The following is a 23,323-nucleotide window of genomic DNA, read 5'->3' as shown; positions in this document are numbered from 1 at the left end:
ATGGAGCATTTTAAGCAAGATGTCATATGCCTAGATGAAATTTGCTATTAAAATTGTCTACTTCTATCTTTTTTGAACACATAAGACTCTCTTGGTAAATGTGTATTTAACAAGAGCCATGGCACCTGATAAGTCCAATTTCTTTGTATCTAAGCCTGACAATTCAGCTTTGCCAATTTCTGTAACTTACCTATCTGTGATTTTGAAGCAATTAATTTTGCACCTTCTTCTAACTGATAGGAAACTTTCCTCTCTCCAGCAAAATCACAGATGTCTAGTATTTCCACCAGCCTGTGATTTCAAAGTGAAAGCTGAGTAAAAGTTAAAGGATTCAGCAAATGTGATAAGCATCAGAAGATTAATTTGCATTATATAGTTTTTGGAAAGCTGCTATGATGAAAAGGTACAGCTAAGTCACTGCAACTTCTCAATTTCTGAGCTGGTAGAAATAGGATTTAGCTTTAAAAAAAAAACACTCAGAGGATGATCTTTATTTCTTTTAAAATCAGAATGCTCTTGCAACAGTTAAGCACATTTTACCAACAAGAAGCTCAATTCACCTGCAGGTTTATCTGCAGGAATAAGTCACAAGAGATGCTGAAGTCTGTGTTCTCCCCCCTTAGTGATCTCACTTTTTTATGATTTATAGAACTAGATCTTAACACATGTTTTCTTGACACAACTTTTCTTGCTAAAAAGAAAGAACCATGAACTAACTAAGTCCTATCACTAAAGACTATGCTTTGAAGAACTAAAAATTAAACACAGCCTTTAAGTAAGATTTGGAAAGAACAAACTTTAAGAGTTGCCAACAAAAGTATCTCTGAATTACAGCTGAAAACAAACAAAAAATCTGTTGTGTTCAAAGAAGTCAACACTTTTAATAAGAGAAAAACCTGTTTGAATCACTGAAAGGATGAATATTTCAGGGAACAGTTCAACAAGAGGAGCTGTACAAGAACCCAGGGATGCACCCTGCATGTCCTGCTGCCAAACTGATCCTCCCCACAATGTCAGGTCTCACTCAACTACCACAGCAGATTCTCCCAATGCTTTATGCTCCAGACTCCTGTTGTGATCAACTGAAGAAGAGAAGCTGCTTTTTTTTGGTGACTTTTCCCACAAGAACTGCGATATTATTGCATTAATATTCTGGAGAGGCGCAAAAGTAAAATTTGATTTTGCAGTTTATACAAGCATGATGATGAATTATTAACAAGTTTCTCAGTAATTAGCATGTAAAAATTGACTAAAGGAAGACATTCTGGTGTAACACAGACTTATTAACAAAATTAGGCAAAGCATCTAAATATCATTATAGATAACTTATTTATACTTTCTTATGAATTAATAAGCCTTTCAACTGACTAGTTTGGGTACTGTGTTCTTACACTGTATTACTGCTTTATTTTCCAAAGCAAAAAAAAATGCCTCAAAAGCAATCAAAACACTAAATGCATTTTAATACTCAACTGCTTTGTCAACAAGGCATCAGTTCTTGTAAGTTTACTGAAAAGCATCTTTATCAGATTTAATTTCACTGGTCAATACAACTAGGGAAACAAAAAAATCTATCCATGTGATCCTTCACTGAACTGCCTAAACACAACCCATCACCCAGCCTGGGGTAAGGCAGCATCTTCTCAACTGCTGCAGTGACACATGCCTAGATTTAACACTGAGAATTAAGGACTGAAGAATAAGGGCTAAACTAATGTTGCACAAACAATACTGCTCCGGTTGGAAACTGTCTGAAAAAAAAAAAATTTAAATGGGTTTGATTCAAATTCTCAGCCTCTGCTGCACTCAGACTATGTCAGCAAAAATGATGCATGATCACTTCATGTTTGTTAAGTTACATGAGGTAAATACACCTTCCTTGGGCATAGATAAAAACCCCTTCTGGTTCTGTTTTAACAAGAGACAAGCACTAAGCTAAGTTTCTCTGAAGATGTGACCATGATCTGAAATGCCACCATCTTTGCTGTGTTTTCAAACAAATCCTCATCTATCATAACTCGCAAGTGTGAACTTTATGCATACAGCTAACAGAGATTTATTTATGTTCTGATTTTGGGACAATACCTTCCTACTCACTTAACTCCCTAAGCCCTGACTTTTATGTTTTAAGAATATTGACGATAAAACACACAACACATTTACCATAGGGGCAGAGCCTGAGCTGCTGCCATCCCATCCTGAGCAGACAGGCCATGGGCTGGGCACAGAAATTAAGAGTTCCACGTCAGGAGAAAACTGAAGCAAAACTATTGCATACTCATCCTACTGGATTATTTCTGTCTTTTCACATTTGGGGTGATTTGCAGTTTAGAGTTGATCCTACATCTGGATGATGTTAACAGCTACAGTTAGAAGAAAACTTCCTTGTGTGTCCTGTTGAACTTCATTATCCCAAAATATTCAATGCATTATCTCAAAGACTTACTCCATCAGCTTCTGCTTTTGTTCATTTCAAACAAACAAGCTAGGAAAATACATCAAAAAATTAATTCATTTTACAAATCTTAACCATGTTACCTTGCTAGTTAAACACACCTAAACTTCTTCATCCTTTTTGAATAATTTGGCAGCTGTTTTGTTGTTTTTTTTTTCTTTCAGTGATAACACTCAATAGCCCCTCTCCCTTTTTGAAAACACTTTATTATTTGAAAACAGAGGCACAAACACCACTGCTGATGGGCTCAGCCTCAGGCAGTGCTGGGTCCATCCTGGAGTTGGTTGGCAGTGGCTCAATCAGACACAGGGGAACCTTCAGGCAGCTTCTCACAGAATCCATCCCTGTAGCTCCCCACTACAAAAACACAGCCACGCAAATCCAGCACCCATTTCTCAACAAGTAATTCAGTGTGTTGTTCTTAGACCTGAGGCAGCACCACACACAACTAATGCCAGCTGCTCTCTCCTTTTCACAGAACAAACATTCCTACAGCAATCCTGGGTCTATGATCTCCACTGCAATGACAAAACACATGGTTCTATGTTTTCCAAAGCATGACACCTCAATAGGAATTTGATCAGAGTTTGGTATTATTCTGTGACCTACAGATTTTGAAAGGCAGTGGTGGGAGGCAGGGTGGATGCAGCTCTGCCTCTGGAGACCAGCTGGTTCTAGTGAGCATCACCTGATTTACTGGGAGGGCTCTCACCCTTCCTCCACAGGAGACTTCCCTACTGCAACACCAGAACCTCCAATGAGCCCCTAAACTGAAATACCACAATCCTCCCAAATGTCACAGCTCTGAGAAAACAACTTCATTCACATCTTCTCTTTAAGTTGACCTAGTCAAATGTTCACCAGAGGATGAAAACCTCTTCTGGGACCCACTCAGGTGGAAAGGATTGACAATACACACAATAACTTCCAAGGGATTTCAAGTGACTGGTTACTTCAGATTTGGCTGTGCAGATCTACTGTGCAGCAGTTCCTGATAGCAGCCTGAGGTCACAGGGATTCTGAGCATGTTTGACTCTGGAGGACAGAGATTACATTCTGACATATTTCTAGCATTAAAAATAAGATGCTAGTTTAGACTGAGGAAGAGTATTTTACATGGAAGAGATTTAGGAAGCACAGAGCTCATATTGATCTTGACTGACTTCTTTTTCTGCTTAGGAACTGCCATGGAAAGATGCAGATCTTAGGGTGAATGGAAAATTCAAGAAGCCAGTATTTCATAATCATACTCTTGATTGAGAGTTTGCTTACAAGTAAAAGCAATACATAACAATACAATAGTATGGTTTAAAACATACTATTAGACTCAAAACCAAAAAATAATCAGCAGCTCTGGCTTTTTCTGCAACTGAACTTTTACCAGTGATTAAAGCATGAATATCATAAAAGGACCATTTCCTCTGAAGATATTTCCTTAGGCCTGAAGATCTACAATGCCCTCAAATTTCTCCTCTATCCAAGGTCTGTAATTAGATTTGCACTTACTTGTACAATACTGAAATAGCCAATATGATCAGAGCAGCACATTAATGTCTAGTAAAGCTCCACTGCAAAACCAAGGGCCTTGAGACAAACAGCAGGACATCCTCAAGTACAAAGCAGAGACTGCAGAATGCAGGACTCCAGAACTCCCAGAGGTTACACAGAGAGTAAGAAGTGAAAAGGGAGATAAGAGAGCACTGGGAGATGAAAACCAAGCAGGTAGGAATGAGACTGGAGCAGGCATTTGTTTCAGCCATAGGAGATACATGGGAAATGAAGGTTTCCTCTTTTACTTAATTTCTCTCACTGAAGTAAATGCACTGTCCAGCAGGCCACACATCCAGTTCACCACTGGGTTTGGGATTAGGGATGCCAGTTCATACAAACTATTAAAAACCAGGTCTGTGCAAAAAGAAAGCAAACTTCCCCAGCCAACATCATCTCCAGTGTGTGATCCAAGCTGTTCTGCAACAAGTCAAACAGCAGCACAGCAGGCACTTTCTGAACAGAACAACCAGATTCTATTTTTTCTTCCCTCCCATCAATAAATGCAGACATGTTTTTATTGTCCTCACAGTCTCCTGATACCTGAAGGATCTTTCCTGGCACTGACACTTCCCAGCCACTACCAGCAGGCACAGAGGCTGGGACAGAATGTATTTATTTCACCCTCAGCTGTTGCAATTGATCTCTTCCACCTTCTGTTCCTCCTTTCTGCTTTTCTGACACCTTTGACTTCCCATTATTTGCCCTTAGAAGTACTCAGCTTTCTCTTTCCATACGCAAAGTGTCATGAAGGGAAAGGCTGTTCTTTGGATGATTGATTGATGATTTATGTTCATGGTTTTAATTTTTATTTGGTTTTTTTTGGGAGGGGTTAGTTCTGAGGTGGTTATGGAATGATGACGATGGTTGGTTATTGTTTTTGATACTAGGACATAGAGAGGAAGGTTAATTGAAAATGTATTGATGATAAGTGATTTGAATAATATAGGGATATATGGTTTAATTATTTAATAAAAAATAAAAATGTCAAGATAAAAAGAAAATGGTATGTGTAAAATAGGATTTAAAGGTTTGGCTGGGGCTGCCTTTACAGCAGCCCAGCACTAGGTAGCACTGTCACTCCAGGAAAGCCAAGCCAGGCACATTAGCACTGGAAATGCTTTTCCTTTCCCATACCAGAAGTGACAGTGTTAGCAGAACAAAATCCTCATTTGTAGAACTACTCACAGTACACCTACAATCCCAACATTCTCCTCACCTCTGATATACAACAGTGTGCTTTCCCATGTCCTCTTTTTTTAAGCATCAGAAATTATAATCTTAAATCCTCACATATACTGAGATTTTGTACTGATGCTTTATGTTTGCATCTATATGATGTAAGAAAACATGATTAAAGATTATGATGATGATGATGGAACACCTCCATAAAATAATTCCCTCAGTACTCAAATTCTCGGGAGATCTAGAAAACAGTCTACTCTATCTGCCACCATCCCAAAAAAACTCAATTCATCTGAGGGTGGCAATAACTAGCTGAACACAACTCTCTTTAAACAATATAAACATTAAACCTGAATTCAAGAGAACAAAAGAAAAATACAAGTGCTGTTTCTCATGACCTTTGCAACTTATTAGTAATCTACTTTATCAAGTGGTTCTGGATGGATGCGCATTGAATGTCACTGCTCCACCACCATTCTCAGGAGGCTTTAGTTTGGTGATGTGCACAGAAATCTCCTGAACTTTCCAACACTTTGGAATACATAATTTTATTTATAACATGTAAATATTTTAGAATCAGTAATGATATTTTACTGGAGGTATATTATTTGCTTCTGAAAGCCCATCCTCTCCAGAAAGAGTGTGACAGCAGAGTGCATGCTGGAAGGAAGCACTTGTGCTAATTTCATCATGTTTGAGTTGTAAAAGGCAGCTGTAACAAAGGGGACGTTCCTGGAGCCCCAAAGATTTTCTTATATTCAATGTCTTGAGAATCTTAATGGTTTTTTTTTTCCTATGTTAATAACACCTTTAGTGAAGCAGGGATGAGAATTAAAGAGTTTTCAGTGATTAGGCAACAGAAGGTATTTCAAAGGTTGTACATGGGAAAAGGTAATTTCCTCCATTTCTAGGGTATGGGAAGGGAAAAATGCCAAATTTCCAACTTCAACTCTAAGTTTCCCCCATCCTGTCTTATGCTTGCCCAGTTATTCCCAAACTGTGACTCACAGACAGCTCAATGAAAGCTGTCCCAGCTGACAAAGCTGGGAGCACTGAACATCATAAAGGGAGGGAAGTTTTTAACTTCCCATCCCAAGGTTCTTGTACCTTGAGAGTGATACTGACAAGAAAAAGCTAAAATAAAACCCCAAGGCCTTTTGGACCCAGAAAAGCAAAGTAATCTCTTCCTCCCTGCTAACTCCATTGATTATAGATTTTTTCCACAACTTCAAACTGTTATGCCAGCAAAGATTCACTTTCTGAGGGAAGATACATAGGATGATCACACTGTAACAAATTCAGGATATTTGGAACCAAGAGCTGGTGTGGGATCAGTTGCTTTACAGATGCCCCAGCATGCAAGGTGAAGATGAAGCAGAGCTCCTCTACCAGCTGGGACAAGTGCTCATGGTCTGTTCCTCTTGTCAAAGAGCAAGGAGCTCCTTGGATTTCTTCCTCCTCTCTGAGAGCTCCGTCTCATCCACTCCCACCTTCAAATCTTGACTGCAGCAGAAATTGAAACACGAGATACCCAGATTTCTGAGCTGTGTCTGCATGCTGCTTTAAAGCAAGGAGCTTGTTTAACATCAGAGAGGTATGTTTAACTCTGTCCCACGGTTTGTGAATCCTTACCTTTAATCAGGCATTTGGGGGGTGGATATGTGTCATTTCAAGACACTATCCAGGCATGAAGAGAACTCCCAAAGTTTTGATTCAGATTTAAATTCCCTTTACAATTGCAAAAAATAACTGTGAGTTCAACACACTTATTTCCCCTGAAGACAAATAAAATGAAAATCTTCATCTCAGAAGGGTTCAGTTCCTTAAGGAAAATTTTGGTGAATATAGTCAACAGCTGAAGACAGGATATTCTACATCTTAAAGACTGAGTCAGATAGAACTGACTCTCCTTTCCCTTCCCTTACTATTTCTTTAGCTCCATCAGAAATAATCTAAAAACCTGGGCATCTTGGCCTAATTTCAAATAAAGCAGCTAGAATTTCACAGCTTGCTGTTTTCTCACAACTGCCATCTCCCCAAATCCCTCCTATTTCAGTCCATCAAGCTGCAACACTTCATCTTGGAGGACCAGAGCTGTGCATATCCAAGATCTGTTTGTGTGGTCCATGCCTCCCACACACACTGTCCTCACACAGGAACCCCAAAACCTTCATGGAAGGAGCCCTTCCAGCCACTGCTGGGCTCTCCTTCAGCAGCTCCCTTCAGCACTCCTCCCAGCAATGTCCCTTACATGAAACACATATTAAAGGAAGAATGAGGAAATAATTGAGTCTTCCTTTGCTATCAGAGCCTCCTGACCCTCCCAGCTGCAGAAGATTTTGTGCAGCATTGAGCACAAACAGGAGTTAAAACATTAATTTACAGCCAGGAGAAAATCCACTTTTGTACTTCAGGATATTGACCTCTTTGAAAATCTAGCACCACCTCTATAAAACTAATTGCTGTGGACAGCAACAATGCAGATTTTCAAACATTCTTGTTTTCCATTCTTGTCCTTCAAGTCAAATTGTTACTGCCTTCTCCTCATTTGGTGCATTAACACTTCTGTGGTGCCACTTCTCAGAGTACCATTACAAAACAAAATCCAAAAGCTAAGTATTACAGATGGTGGAGCCAGACTCATATTCTTCCTACAATAGCATCATTTTTTTCCTGCATATCTCACCATTTGTACTTGTGAAACATCATTTAGTCTCAAACAAGCCAGGGAATTTCCAGCCTTCTACAAGTCAGACTTGAAATTCAAGTGCAGAATTAGCACAAGAGCATTCTGCATCATTAGCTAAATTCAAACATCTTGTTGAAGCACTACTTCTAGATTTCTTGTAAGGAAAATGGATGATGATTCAGAAAGCATAATTTCCAAAGGCACAGTTATATTGCTGCAAGAATACAAGTTCTGGAGGGCATAGATATGCATCAAATCCCACTAGAAAATTAGTCACTGTTTTTTCTCCTGTAAGTACATCCCTCTAAATTGGTCTGTGACATTGAATTGAGAGACCAGGGTTTGGAGTATGCTATGAAACAGCAAGTACTGAATAAATTTTTTAGCACATTCTCAATAACTTCTCTCAAATGTGAGATTTCATTGCAGGGTTTCTATTAATCTCCTTCTAATATTCTCATGCAAGATTTAGCAAGTAAACACTGAATAAATGTGCTTTGGAACTGTATGAATAATTTCCTAGAGTACTACAGAACACAAAGGCACAAAGTATTTTGTGAGGCTAGTTTTGCTTTCCCAAACAAATTAAACCTCTCTGAATTGATGACGTAAATAATTCAGCATTATTCCATTTACTAAATTAGGAACAAGTGAGGCAGAATGTTCATTTTTAGGAGAGCAGTCTGTTTTGCAACAGAGAGATGATCCTAGTAATAAAGAATTCTCACAGAACACCTCCAATTCATGCATTGCATTTGTCTGAAAATGCTGTTCCTGTCAAAAGGAAAAACATTTCTCACCTGTATTTTTCATTATTCATTGACTGATATTTTTAAATGCAGTAACAATAAGTCAGAGAGGGCCTCCTAAGCCTTTCACTGCTTTGAAAACCTCCTGCTTTCCTCAAGTCATTTAACTGACACATCAGTTCCAGGAGGCAGTTTGTGAACAGAAGCTGCACAGCAGATACAAGTGTGTGCATGTCATAACCTTGCCCACAGGCCCCTAACGAAGAGAACCTTCTAAAAAATTAAGGATCAATAAAATCCTTCAAAGAAGACTGAAAAAGTGGAGGATGCTAAACAGTATAAAATGTCCTCTAGGTCATCAGGTGCTTGTATCCCAGGACTGCAGTGACAGGAAAAGGTAAATGTCAAAAAGGAGAGTAGGTGCAAGTCAACAGTAAACAAGGACAGCACCCAAAATACATCTGCTCTGATATGACCATCTGGCTTTAACAACCTCACAGAATGGACAGGCTTGTATTGCCTATGAAAATAACAGAGGAACTCCAAAATGAAGGAGAATTTTGCAGCAGGAATGTGATGGTTAACAAAATCCAACTGTGCCTCCTGTGCTGCAATATCATCATGTGCTTTCCTTTGCTACTAGGTGTAGCTTGTGTGGGTGGGGGTGCCTTCAAACATAAATTACCAATAAACACGCATTGTACTTAGTGTCAGGGAATTAATTGAGCTTTCTGGAATGAAAGCCTTTTGGCACAAAAATGATAAACCAAGGTTGACCTACCTGAATGGGTCCCACTGACATCAGCAGGTTTTTCAGTTGGACATCAGTAGTTGATGAAGAAAGCCCTTCAACTGACACAATACAGGGCTGAGGTTTGCACTCCACCACTCGCAGGTTCTGTTTATTTGGCATCAGGCGTCCTCGGCCCATCTGGCCTGCTACTCCTCTGCCTCTGCCGTGCATAATGACCTGCCAACAACAAAAGTAACAGTATTTTGATTTACTTACCCACTGACTCTGTGCGCTGCACTTGACAGAGGATATAAAAGTTGGCTATTTACTTGAAGACTTGATTAAAGTCTTGATTTAAAACAGCTTGCTGCTGTTTGCCAATTTGAAAGGCCACTTACTGACATATTCCTCCACTGCTTATGCAAACCTCTTTTAGCAGGATAACAAGTTATATATGAATTATATATTCTGCATTCATCCTAGAAGCACAGATTGATCAAGCACGCAGTGGAGGATCTCAGACAAAAATATATAACCTAGTTTTCAACACTGATCACATTAGCAGCATGTGTTCAGCTTCCATATTTTGAGTATGGACTGTTGGGACAAAAAAATCCAACAGGTGATCCCTCTCCTTCTATTCTTAACCCATAGTTAAATTTAATGTAATCACAAGATCAGCAAAGTGTTTCAAGCACCTTCAATCTCTACTGCTACCAACTCTGGGTTTTATTCGCATAAGGCTAAATAACTTTAAAATAACTTTTCAAAGTTCCTCTCCCCTGTACTCTGGAGCAGGAAATGCATGGATTTAATTCCTGCAAATTAAATGTTGAACAGTGAGAAAGTGGAAAAATAACAATGAAACAGAGTAACAAACATTAAACAGAGTTAACACTTAACACCGAGTCAACATTCAACAGAGTTTCTTGATTCCTACCTGGAAAGCCTATGATTGGTAATAATTTTTCAAAGGTGTCAACATCTGCAACAAAACTTTATCCTTATATGAATCAGGAAGATTATGGCCAACAGCTCAAAACCAAGAACTAACTTAAAAGCCAAAATGCCAGCTACCTTCAAGGAGTGTGCCAGCTTGCAGAGAAGGCACACACTGCTGCCACCCTGACCCTTTCCTGCCTCCTACCAGTGCATGATCAGGGCAAAAATCAAGTTACAAGATCACCAACTGTTTTGAGTGATACCAGCATTGGGGATCCAACAAAGAGCATCCTGAAACAGTTACTGTGTGCTCCTACATAAGCAGGAAATGCCAAAATGAAATCTTAAGCACAACTTCAAAAACCCACTTGGTTTTAAAGCTAAAAAGCACACTGGTTACCATCTCCTCCAGTAGCTGTCTCGGGACACATGCACTTCCCCAGGGAGTGCTGAGCTGGCCAGAACATCAGCAGATGAAGCAACCTGCAGGCACTGCCAGTCTGTGCTGGGTACAAACAAATCTCTCTAGATTAAAAGCTTTATATGCAATTATGCATCTCCTGGGTCATGCAGCCCTGCGCTAGCAGTTGACAAACAGAATGCCGGTTATTAATAGAGCAACACAGCTAGACAGTGAAACTTCTAGCACCAATATGCATCTGAAAATCACCTTTTTAGCTTGATGGATTCCCTGGATGTTTTTGACTCCTTGAGGAGCTGGTGAATGGATCTGTGCCTGCTGCTGCTGTTGGTGCTGCTGCATTCCCTTTGTCAATGTGACCTTCCGCACTGGCGGCTGTTTCGGCTCCGGGGGCTGCTGAGGCCGCTGGGGTTGGCCCTCGGGGTGGAAAAAGCCAGCATCCTCTCCCCCCTGCTGAAATCAACAACACAACAGCGGCTCAGGGTCCAGGCACTGCACACCCCTGCCCTGAGCAGGCTCCTGCCACATTCAGCTCGTTCAGAGAGTGTCCAGGGCTTTGCCTGCTAAAGCAAACTGGTGGCTGTGGTGTGCAAAGGCTCAGCCTGGAAATTGCACTTCAGCCTAAAATAAATCTGTGCCAGCTGAAGAACAGTTTGCTTTTTTCAGGTTTTATTATAATTACAATGGTCAATCATGTCTTTTCATGCTTTCACTTCTGTTTCCAAATCATTTTTCCTTCCAGGTTACGTGTGAACTATGGTGTGTGTTATATTTTTATTTCTTTTCTTTTTTTTTTTTTTAATATAATTAGAGATATGCACATTGCAGAAGGAGGAGCAAAGAACTGTGGAGGCTGGAAGAATCAGGAAAATACTCTGCTCATCTTTAAGCCTCCAACCTCCCTTTAGTTAAAAAATTGGTACTTATTTTGAAGTGCACACTCCTCCTTCAACTTCTATACCAGCAGCTTTTTAAGCAGTCTCTTTCCTTGGACACTGTCTGTACTTGGAACAGTTCCTCAAGGTGTTTCTTTGTTTGCCTTACAAAGCTCTTATATTTGTAACCATAAACACAGTGAAACACCATCTCAGTGTCTTTCTCATCCAAGGTAACTCTTGCCACAACATCTCTTTGTGCAATCAGGCACAGTAAAACCATGAGCTCAAAGCACTGAAATTATTCCTTTCCACTGCCTCTGCCCAACAGTTCACTTTTTTCCTAGAAACACATGATTCTTGAATTTGTGTCTGCCTGTCCAGATTAGAACAATCACTGAAAATTCCATGGAGAATGAACCAGCAGAGTCTGACAAAAGACCAGGTATTTTTGCATCCATGATGTGCATCATATTATTGCATGGTTTCAACAGCAGTATCTATGCCTTGACAGGACTTCAACTTTAGACCTCAAATACTAATGAACAATTTATCTGCAGGGGGACGGCCCTGACTAACTCCCTAACCAACCTCTGGTGACCCCACAAAAGCTCTCAAAGAGAATGCATGTCTAAGAGAAAAAAAATTAAAATATTACGAAAGCACCTCTATTTACACAGGATTTTCTTTTTTCCTTCCCATGAATATTCACAAAACTCCTTTTGCACCTGTAACACATCACAAACCAGAGGTTTTCATGCTAACTGGCATTTCTCGAGGATAAGGACACAAAACACAAGGGTGCAGAAGAATAAACCTATGGTCTAATAACAAGATTATTTTCATTGACAATACAAATTATTGTCTCCATTAAAGAAAAATATTGTCTCCATTAAAAAAAAAAAACAAAAGAAATACCTAGGCTTAGTGTTGACTAAGCCTCAACTAAGATTTGGTAAGAAATAATCTGTGGTATGTGGGCCAGTCTCAGGTTTGATAGCTCAGTAGTTCAGAATTTACACCTCAAAATCAAGGCCTCTGTATGACAAAGTATATGCAGGCTACAACTTCACAAGAACTCAAATCCCAGACAAATGAGCTTCAAACCTCCTTGCACTACAACTCAAAACACAATCTGTCACAGGGAAAATCCTAAAGCTCATCATGGCATTTGTCCACAGTGACCAAAACAAGAAAGCAACAGAAATGTGCATGTCTTTTCCACCTCTAATCACCAGTTTTTTTTCTCTGCTGAACTGAATGGCACCAATTCTTCATGGAAAGTTTGGTATATAAACCTTTGAGAGCAGCAATTAGTGAGAAATTACAAAGCGTTCCCCTCAGTTTCTCTTTGATTTGTATTCAAAAATACAATAGCAAGAGCACTCCTGAAAAACCCGAACATATACACAAAACCTTACCAACATTAAATCCTTATTTTATTATTAGTTCTGATATCAACATCACCATAAGCTCTATGCCTTGATCAGATAATTTCTTTTATTCAACCCTACAGCAGCTGGAAGATGATGAAACTAACAGGAACAAAAAAAAAATTCTAGGAGGAATTTAAAAGCAATAACTGGGAGTTAAAATCTAATCTCTGCTAAATGCCTGCTGTGAGAACCATAAATATTTGCAACCATTTCTTTCCAAACCAAAAAAGGATCCCAGCACATCGGAAGAGCATCTGAGAGCAAAGCCCTCAGGTACAAAACACATCCAACATGCTCATTACTGAAACTTCAAAAGCAAATAATTATTTCACATAAAAGCCTAGGATGGCCAACAACCACCCAGTATTTAACTACCAAGCTCAATTATCACCAAATAAAACTGTATAAAGTGAACAGAGTCAAAGGCATTAGCACACCACATTGGTCTGCACTGATGAAAAATCTGATGGGGTTTTGTTCCCTGCTGGGGTCTCAAATGCCACCACTGGTCTTTGCTGCTACCAAGATGCTTCTGTGAGCCTGAAAAGGTGGAAAGCTCTGGACTTTTTAATGATTTGATCCATTTCAGAAATAAGAAAACCTACAGAAAACAATAAAGAAAAGGGATAGAACTAGTTTTGCTTGTTGCTGCAAAAAGAATGAAAGGAAAGGCAACTGGATCAACCAATCCTTTTTTTCACATTACTGCTCTGAACATTTACTGGTTTTGAGATTACTTGAAGAGGGGAAGCAGAGACAAAACTGCAGCACTGCTTCTCCAGAGAGGTCTGTGAGTCAGACATGGTGCCCCAGGTCTAACAGAGCTCAGCAAGTCAGCAAAACATTAATTCCTGTTCCAGGCAGTCTGGCTTCAACTGAAGATAAAAACCTGGTGGTTTCCTTAAGAAATAAAAACCAAACATGGCTGCTAAGTGACACGTGGCAACAAGCAAAACGACCCAGAAGAAGCATTTCAGCAGTAATTCCCTTTTCAGTGGTTAAAGACACCACAGTGCAAGGACAAACACTATCCAAGCTCAAATGAACAACCATGTAGTGGTGAATTACTCTCACCACCACCACCACCATTCTTTGCACTTCCATGCAAGACAACAAGCAGTGGCTTTTCCAGGTACAACAATGAAGAAACCAAGTCAAGCAAAACACCTGAAAAAAAGCTTTTTAACTTCTGGACTTAAAGCTACAAAACCTCAGAACATTATGGACAGGTCACCTGCTCAGAGGAGTACACTGACATTTTGGAGGAAAGGACATACAGCTGTACAGATGACTGTACATATGCTGACTCCTGATGTTCCCTCATCACAGCAAATTACAGACAAGCAGGTAAGTCCACTAAAGCTGTACTGCAGCAGCTACCCCAAATCACCTAAATCACAGAAACTAAATTGCTAACTTCTCTCCTACTTAAAATGTCACAAGTCTAGCTCATCTTAAATCGATTTTTGCTTTTCCTAAGGACAATTTCTGTATTGTTATTTTTCATCAGCTTACATCACTGCCTTCCCCAGATTTAAACATGTAGCAAAAGAGGGAGGTATTAAAGTTTTAAGCCTTCTCATGTCAAAATACATTTTCTTTCCTAGAGTATTTCACAATGTACAGGGCTGCACTAAATTTTTCAGAGATGCATCTATTCATCATCATGGCCTGTCTCATGTAATTTGATGTACAAAATGCTGAGCCCAGGTAGAACACCTTATTCAACCACAGAGACCTGGGACAGACTGATACAAGCCCTGATTTTATACTTGAAATTTCCTCTAAAGTCCTGAGCAGAAAATGAATTTTCATTCTTTGCCTGCAAATCAATGACAGAAGAATTCTTTCCTCTTATTGTTTATAACCTAATTTCTAAATTATAAATTTTGAAGTTCTACAAAGGTTCTGCCTTCCTAAGATCTTGCCAGGAAAAGAGTTCTCTTAAAAGAAACTTTTCTATTATTCAATTAAAGCTGGAGTAATGAAAATGCCTTTTTTTAAGTTGCAGGAGTTCTGTTCAGGGGAAAGTATAAAAAGAATCTTTGAAATTTCAAGTACTGAAGGATTGTGAGCAGCGCCAAAACAAGTTAATTTCAAATACTGTGTATAAACAAAGCTCAAAAGATTGAGGTAAAAGAATTTGATTTACACAGTGAATGTTTTTCAAACCTCTGCTCTGGAAGAATGTGCAGTTTGACCTGAAACTAGACTAACAAAAAGAACTGATGCCATTCAGTGGCCATGATTTTAGAACCAGGCCACTGATACCTATCAAGGCTGCTTTTCATCAGCCTCTCACTATACAGATCTATATATAGTCAGTGTTGTGTTTTGAGCAACTTAGAAAGAATTCTGTCAAATATGAGATCACAAATTCTACAAGCAGAATTCTATGAAGGACTGCTTGAATTTAGCAAGTTGGAACATCTGTCATAACCATTATGACAGTTTTATGATGAAGATGAAGTTTATTTGCCACCAACATTAGCAGGACAAATTTATTTATAACAAATGCTCTAAAATGTACTGATAAAAATGCCTATTGATACTGTCAGAGCTGCTTGCAATTTGACAGATCAAATCTTATTTTCATTCTTAAACCCCATGAAGGAATGGTATCACCAACTTGCATTCTGTAGTGAGCAAATTGATTAATCCCCCTCTATAGAAATCTCAACTCTTGATTACACCTATCAGACGTTAAGCAGCATTATTCTAGAGTGACAACACTTGACAAATTCCCAAACCATTTTTCTCAGCCTTTGTGGCCCTGCTAGCTTGTATTAACCCTGATGAAAAATTAATTTTCCTTATCTTCTGCTAAACCCCAAAATCCAAATCCGCCAAACTGGCAACTCTTTCTGTAAAGGTATTATGAAAACCTCTAAAAGATTAATTGCATGTCTTCAGGTGACATTAAATTAATTTCTGTACTCGTGACAGACATTTGATACTCCGTACTGAGAGGACAGATAACATTGTCAGGATACACAGAAGGACAGTGGTGCAGTGTCCCAGGGCAGCCTCTTATGAATTCTCCTTTCGATAAGGCCATACTTCACTGTCATTGGCACTGTTAGTGATCTTGCAGCCCACAGACCTCACTGCACAGGTTTCTATTAACCACCACAATGCTGGCTCTATCCATGTAATCTTTGTAAAGCTAATTCAAAATCGTCCAATAGCAAAGGGATGTGCATGCTGGATAAGGGAATAAATAAACTCTGGTTGATTTGTGTAAAAATAACACAGAGAAGCAAAATGTTGTCAGCTTTTCTGAGATGCTTTACAACTCAAATTCTCTGTAGCACGATGAAGACTTAAATCTTGTAAGGAAATCTCAGTCCAAAACTGCGCTGTGATTGATTTCTTGTAAGAAAGGAAAAACCCTTCATCTGTTACCAGTTCAAGTCAATATTTCTAGAAATTAGCACCTTTAAAGTATCACAGCAGTTAGGGAAGGAAAACATGCTTTTGGTTATTAAATTCATCTTTACTTTCAGGAGAAGAGAAATTACTATTCCTGAGCTGTATAGGTTTGCATAGGCAAACTTGCTTTTTACTGATACTGAAGATGACTGTAGTGAAACAGACAACTACAAAGACAGCTGTGATCCTCACATAACAAAGAAAAAAAAAAGGCAAAAACCACATAGAACAACAGTGATTTTCATCTAATATATAAAGTATTTTTTCACTATAATTATCAGGAACACATATTAGAAGCAAACCCCTAATAATGAGCTATTTCTCTTTGACTGCTGCTCCAGTGCTTTACCACTTTGCTACAGCTGGCTGACAGACTGGGGACCTGGGAATAGGAAGCCTAATCACTTGCCAAATATCCCACAACCGAGTGACATGACCAAGCACTGCTTCTGAACAGCTGAAGATCTGTTTTCAATCTGTCAAATGCCAATGAGAAACACCTGGAGACCTTTTTTTTTTTTTTTCCCAGGCATTCTAGGACCTTTAAAAGGTTCTTTTTTTTTTAAGAATAGCAGTAGTTAAGAAAACTGCTCTCCCACCGGGCTAGAAAATGCCACTCTATCAAATAGACAACTCATCATTAACAACTGGTTGAAGACATATTAATGGGCTAGTTTTGACTGAAAGTACACACAGCAATAAGCTACATCAGACTACAAAAGTGATGAAAAAGCCAAATCATTGCCAGTTCACACCAGATTAAAAAAGACACTTCTGGTGCTGGTCAGGGATTCAGTTATTTTTCCCAGCCTAAAATTTTTGTATAAGCTGAACTTAACCAAAGCAAGAGCACCCAGACTAAGCAATAAGTAAATGTAATGCAGAAATAGTTCCCTTCCTGTGATAAAAGGACACTGCTACACTGCTTCAGTGAGCCATGATGTGATGAGCATCCTCTTGCCTAATGGAGTATGAAAAGCCAGAACAGGAAGAAGAAAAGACCTTGCAGAAAAAGCAGCTAATTCCATTTAATCCCATGTACTAACACAATTCTTAACTGAAGAAGCTCCTCCACCTGAAAGGACAACTAAGGCATGGAGGACAACTGGCCAAAGAGAGTCCCAGCCACACACCTATGCTGCAGGAAGTTTCACTGGGAGTGGCAAAAGCACAGCTTGAATCATGCTGAATCAGTGTTGAATCACAACTACATGGTTTTTAGTTAAAGCACCCACCTGCTCATTATGAAAAAATAATAAAAACTGTATGTTAAATCTACAGCAAGATCAAGGTTCTGAATGGGCACGTCTAATGCTCTCAGAAATACCTCCATTTTTATGTGTCACCTGCAAAATACACAGTATAGATAAACAATGTTTCAAATAAAGTTTCCTGGTTCACTTTTCAGTTCTAAGTCTGAGAGGTTTTTATACAGAGAATTTTAGCAAAGACCGGGCATGCAGAGAAAGACCAAGAGAAAAAGCTCCTGCTGGAAAATATCAGTGATACAAAACTTGTGATGGCCCAAAGCTCCAAGAGGAGCACTTCCCAGCTATGGCACAAAAAGCCAGTACTGGATATCAGAAACCTGTACAATTAGAACTTCCCTTCCTGTGCTGTGTCTGGCCTTTCTAGTTCATGTTCCTTCAAGCCTGAAACCACTGGCAAGTCAATTCCTCTGGTGTCCTCCCTGAAGCTCCTGGTAAGTCTTAACAAAGAAAACCCCATTCCCTCCCACCCCAAACACTCCTGACTCAAGGGCCAAACCTCTGCCCTAAAGGCCTGTTCCAAGTGGTCCAACTTCTCAACAGAGGGATGTGACTTCTCAAAATATTGAACTCTACAACTCTGCAAGCTTGCCTCCCAAGTTAAAGAGATTGCATTTTCATATGAAATCTGACTTTGTAAAGCACTTTAGTGGTGTCACAGCTATCTTCACCAGGAAACTGGGCTCCAAGACACTGTAACACCAACATCTCTGTAACACAGACATGAATTCTGCACTGTAACATTTACCACGGCAAAGAAACTCTCCTTTGAGACTTAACAAGAGTGACAAGCAACAAAGCTCTGCTTTCTGTGGGTTCAGGAGCAAGCTGCACTCTTCAATGTGCAATTTAAAAGTCTCCTGTGGAAAAACAGAAACCTGTTCTGCAGTCTACAATAGAAAATACTTTACTGCACTTTAGATCCATGTTATCCATAGCAAAGTCAGATTCAATTTAGGTAAGTACCTCTTCCCCCTTGCACACATTTTATGAGAAGCCCATAAAATGTATTATCTGTGTCTGGTTTGGCTATCACCTTAATTCTCACTTTCTAAGTGTGCCCTTAGAGACACATGTCCCTTGATTTCCTTTTCCCAGTAATCAAATATGCCCTAAAGAGTAGAGCACATCTCCTGACCCCAGTGCATGAAATCAGAGACTCTGTCTCTACAGGGACCATCCTCACTGAGGTCTGGGAGGACACAGCTTATTACTCATTTTCAAATGTTCCTGCCATGGGCAGGGACACCTTCCACTAGACCAGGCTGCTAAAAACCCTGTCCAATCTGGCCTTCAGCACTTCTAGGACGGGGCATCCACAGCTTCTCTAGGCACCCTGTTCCAGTTCCTCACCACGCTCACAGAAAAAAAATTTCTTCCTAATATCCAATATAGATCAACCCTTCTTCAGTGTGAAGTCATTGCCCTTGGCCTGTCACTCCATGCCCTTGTAACAAGTCCCTCTTCAGCTCTCTCGTAGCCCCTTTAGGAAGGTTCTGTAAAGCCTCCTAGGACCCTTCTCTTCTCCAGGCAGAACAGCCCCAACTTACTCAGCCTGTCTTCAGAGGGGAGGTGCTTCAGTCCCTTTACCAACTTTGTGGCCTCCTCTGAACACATTTCAAGTTTCATACAACCAAGAAATTAACATCCACTTGTGAAACATTTCCAGAGTGAAATCTTGCAGGTTATGGCAGGCAGAGTCCTTCTTCAGAGCTCATTTTGCCATGGAACCTGGGCACTCAGAATGGCTCCTGCAGCTTCCCCAGCCCACTCCCAGGTGGGCACTATCCATGCCTCCTTCAAACTCTGGGATACAAATGAACACCAAAGTCATTCTCCTGTTTCTTAAAAAGTTATAGGCCTATACAGGGCAAGAGTTCCTTTGTCAAGGGTTGGGGAAAGGGCTTCATGAACTTCCCACACAAATGCCACAATTCTTGTGCTTGCAATTCCTGACATATTTAGATGAAAGGCGCTAAAGAAAACTTTCAAGTCAAATATTTTTAATTCAACTTGAACACATACATGCAAGTAGAAACAAGTACAAACATTAAGCAAAGTTGGTTGATAAGGTTACATTATCAAACAACAATCATATCAATCTCTATTTTTTTCCATAGTTAGAACTCCATATTCATCTCACGCTTCCCAGTTGCTTGAAATTCGACCGAAGTTGTCTATCTTCCATTTCCATCTTGTTTTTGCAATCCAAGGACATTTTTTGTGACAGGCTTTTTAAACAGAAGAACTTGCCAGCTCTTTTTTCAAGCTTTTCATACAAAGCATTTCAGGTTTTCAGGAATTAGGATCACTTACAAGATACTGCTTGCAATGCAACAGGCCAAGATTTTAATGTATTTTTATCTATGTATTTATGAAAAAACCCTCATTGTGCAGCCTTCCATAGAGACAAAGATTGGTGTGTTCTTGGTGCAGCATAAGAACCAGCATTTTCAGGCCTTTGGGACAGGCACACAGCTCTCTGAGCATGGCAGGACATTTTCTGGCTAAGAGAGAAATCATCCAACAACAACATAAGATGACAATAACACAGAGATTTTACGGTATTGTAATTTACCACAGAACCTCCAACTAAATAGAAAACATGTTCAGCATGTATTTCATATATCTTTAGATATCTAACATTATAGATGGTACAAACCTGTTCTTCCAGGACTAAAACAACTCTGAATATATTGACTTAAGAAATTCAGTTACATTTAGTACTAGAACTCTTAACACAGATTGATGACAGAGAGCCCAAAGAGCATCACAGTCAAGGTGTTAAAAAACATGACTCATCAAGAAATAATGAAAGATATTAGAGCTCAGAAACAGTTACGATATCCTTTAAAAAATAAATTCTTCCCCATCTCTCTTCAGGTATTACACAAATAGTCAGAAATTCAAAATTATAGCAAGAAAATGTGATCTGGTCACTAAGAAAATCCTTGTAAATATATGCATTTGATACTGGAATAGATGACCTGGGAAATCTGCAATAATGAGATCTCAGAAAAACATTGGACAAAATCTGTCAGGAATACTACAGAGTTCATCCCCTCCTTTCAAGATAAATTACTTCAACAGTCTTTTCACCCTTATTTTATGTAATTTTATGATCACATTTTCAAGTGATTTATTAGGGTGTTTCTTTCCTACACTCTCATTGAGTTTATACTTACAAGTAACTTTAGGATTGACTTCAGGCTCCTCAGCAAGCCCAGCAAGTCTCAGATGCTTTATTAGTAAAATTTACAAGTATGAATGCTCAGGGAATACACTGAGCTCTTGTATCTGAAAAGGACAGCTCTGAGCAAATGCCACAAAAACAAAGCACAATGCATTCATTGAGAAGTATCTGGGCCTCCTTGGAAAAAATAAAACCAAGAACAAAACCAAAAACAAAGCAACAACAACTACAAAAAAAAACCCCTCAAAAATTCCCAAAACCCACTCCCCTTCCCCTCCCCAAAAAAAACCAACCCAAAACCAAACCAGTAACAAAACAAAAAAAAAAATCCAAGTCCATGTGCTCAACACTGCCTATTTTTCCAGGAACGTAACATTTAAAGAAGTAATTAAAATGGAAAACTATTCACTTTACTGCCATTCCCATATAAATTATATGTATATTAGAAAGGGATGAGCAAAGTGTTGGGGAGAAGGTGAAGGGTAGGATTTATTTAAAAAATAAAAAGCATCAACACACAAAATAATTACTGACAGTACCTAACATGTCACCTTGATACACAGACTTAGTCTGACATACTGAAAATGCTGAATCATTTTCTACTTTCATTTTCCTGAAGAACAGAAATTGTAAATCAAGGCATCTTATGTATCAGGAAAGCTGAACAAGTGAAAATATTCTTGGAATTTACATGGTAATTCTTAAAATTCCAAAAGTAAAATCTTCTCACAAAAGAATATTGCGGAAACAAATGAAAGACCATTTTGTTTTTTAAGGACCCAGGGGATATTTCTACCTGTAGGTCAGAGATCTTCAGTAGCACTGCTGTGCCCAGCAACACAGACAAAAGCTCAGCCTGGTAAAGACAGTGCCCTTGGGAAAGGAAGCCATTCTCTTCTGGCAGTGTTTGTACTCCACAGCTCTCACCAACACACCCACTGCTTAAATATTACACTAAAAACAGCAGCAGCACCAAAGCACTGAATCCTGGTTCTACAGATGATCCTACTGAATTAATAACAGTCCTTGTTACCAGCTCCTGGTTTAGGCCAGCTTGGGCTAGAGAGAGTGAGTGAGAACAGCTCTGGGCGGGAGCAGCTCCTTCAGCTGGGAGCTCCCCAGTGGTGCTGGGCAGCAGGAGAGATTTGCCAGAAGCTCCAAAAGGGAACCTGCATTCTGTCTGATCATGAGCAATCTCACTTGTACAAATATACTCAAAACAGCTCTGCACAAAAGAGCCCAGGAAAGAAGAAGAGTACAAGGAATTACAGAGAGAGCAAGGCCAGGGATGATGAGCTGCAGGACAGAGCCAGTGCATACAGGTAAGAGATCCCAGCAACCCTTTGGCCAAAGGCAAGGAGTAAGAGGAAGCACTATTACATCCTAAGGAGAATGGCCAGGGAAAATGAGATTTGGCTTTTGCTTTATATTTAGTGCTCAGGCAAAAGTTGTGAAAATAAATTAAGCATGTGGCAGGACTAGAGCAGTGAAAACTAAGAACAATCTCCAACTGTGGTAGTATTTGGAGCCCAAGCACCTTTTAACTCTTCTTTTAAATCCTGTCAGAAATGGACTAGATGACTGTCTGCCCTGCTGCTCAATTTATATTTTTTTCCTTGTATGGTCAAAGAAATAAAGTCACAGATTCAGTTTGTCACTAACTGATTAAAAATGAATCAATTATATTGATCAGTGTTAACAGCTAATTGCAATGCTTGCTTTCAGTCTCCCATAGCTGGAAGGAAACTTAAGAAGTCCATGGCAACATGAAAAGAGTGACAAAGGCTAAGTGACAAAGAGTGACATGTGTAAAGAACCTGCTCCACCTTGCTGAAACCTCAGTATCTGAAAGTTAGGGAGGACAGAGTAAATCTGCTTCTCTACACAATTAAAGAGGAGTTACACATGCATTTAATCAAGCTAATTGCTCTTGCTTACCATGACACTTATCTGAAACAAATCATTAATGGTCTTCTGAAATGGAGCACGTGATAAAACCAATTTCATTGTGGATGCTGCTGTGGGCACTGATAACTATTTGTTACAAGGAGCTCTATACAGTTGTGACTGGCATTGTTTTGTTTCATCACATAATAAAAGAAGTTGTGCATGACTGCTTTATTCAATTATGCATGAATCACAAACCTGTCATACCTCTTGCAGGCCACTGGGATTCCTGCAGACATACTTATATATAAATATTTTTAGCTTAGCAGAATTAATTTCTTTCAGTTTCCTGTACTTTATTCTTCTGTACTTAAGTTACCACATCTGAGGAATTAGAACTGACAACAACCTGACCTGCAGGATGTCCATGTAGTCAATAATGCCCTGTATGTTAATATTTGGAAAGACCATCCAGTCATTATGCAATTCACAACTCTGAGTGCAATTAAG

The 23,323-nt window shown here is 39.4% G+C and overlaps 1 protein-coding gene across 5 annotated transcripts in view; it reads right to left on the bottom strand.

Annotated features, from left to right (window-relative positions):
- RBM33 (RNA binding motif protein 33) overlaps nt 1-23,323 on the bottom strand; it is a 100,197-nt gene that overhangs the window by 6,240 nt on the left and 70,634 nt on the right. For 2 of the 5 annotated variants that reach the window (XM_064703893.1, XM_064703894.1), the window contains exons 16-17: nt 10,972-11,175; nt 9,408-9,596 (exon numbers count right to left, since the gene is read on the bottom strand). In XM_064703893.1, coding sequence (XP_064559963.1) covers nt 9,408-9,596; nt 10,972-11,175 — 393 coding nt within the window. Of the gene's footprint in view, nt 1-9,407; nt 9,597-10,971; nt 11,176-19,850; nt 20,241-23,323 lie in introns of those variants that run through there. The other 3 variants (XM_064703895.1, XM_064703896.1, XM_064703897.1) reach the window with 3 other exon arrangements.

The sequence above is a fragment of the Zonotrichia leucophrys genome, chromosome 2 (assembly GCF_028769735.1).
Source record: "Zonotrichia leucophrys gambelii isolate GWCS_2022_RI chromosome 2, RI_Zleu_2.0, whole genome shotgun sequence".
Classification (NCBI taxonomy): Eukaryota; Metazoa; Chordata; class Aves; order Passeriformes; family Passerellidae; genus Zonotrichia; species Zonotrichia leucophrys.
The sequence above is the reverse complement of the archived record's forward strand: the minus strand, read 5'-3'. Positions and strand labels throughout refer to the sequence as shown.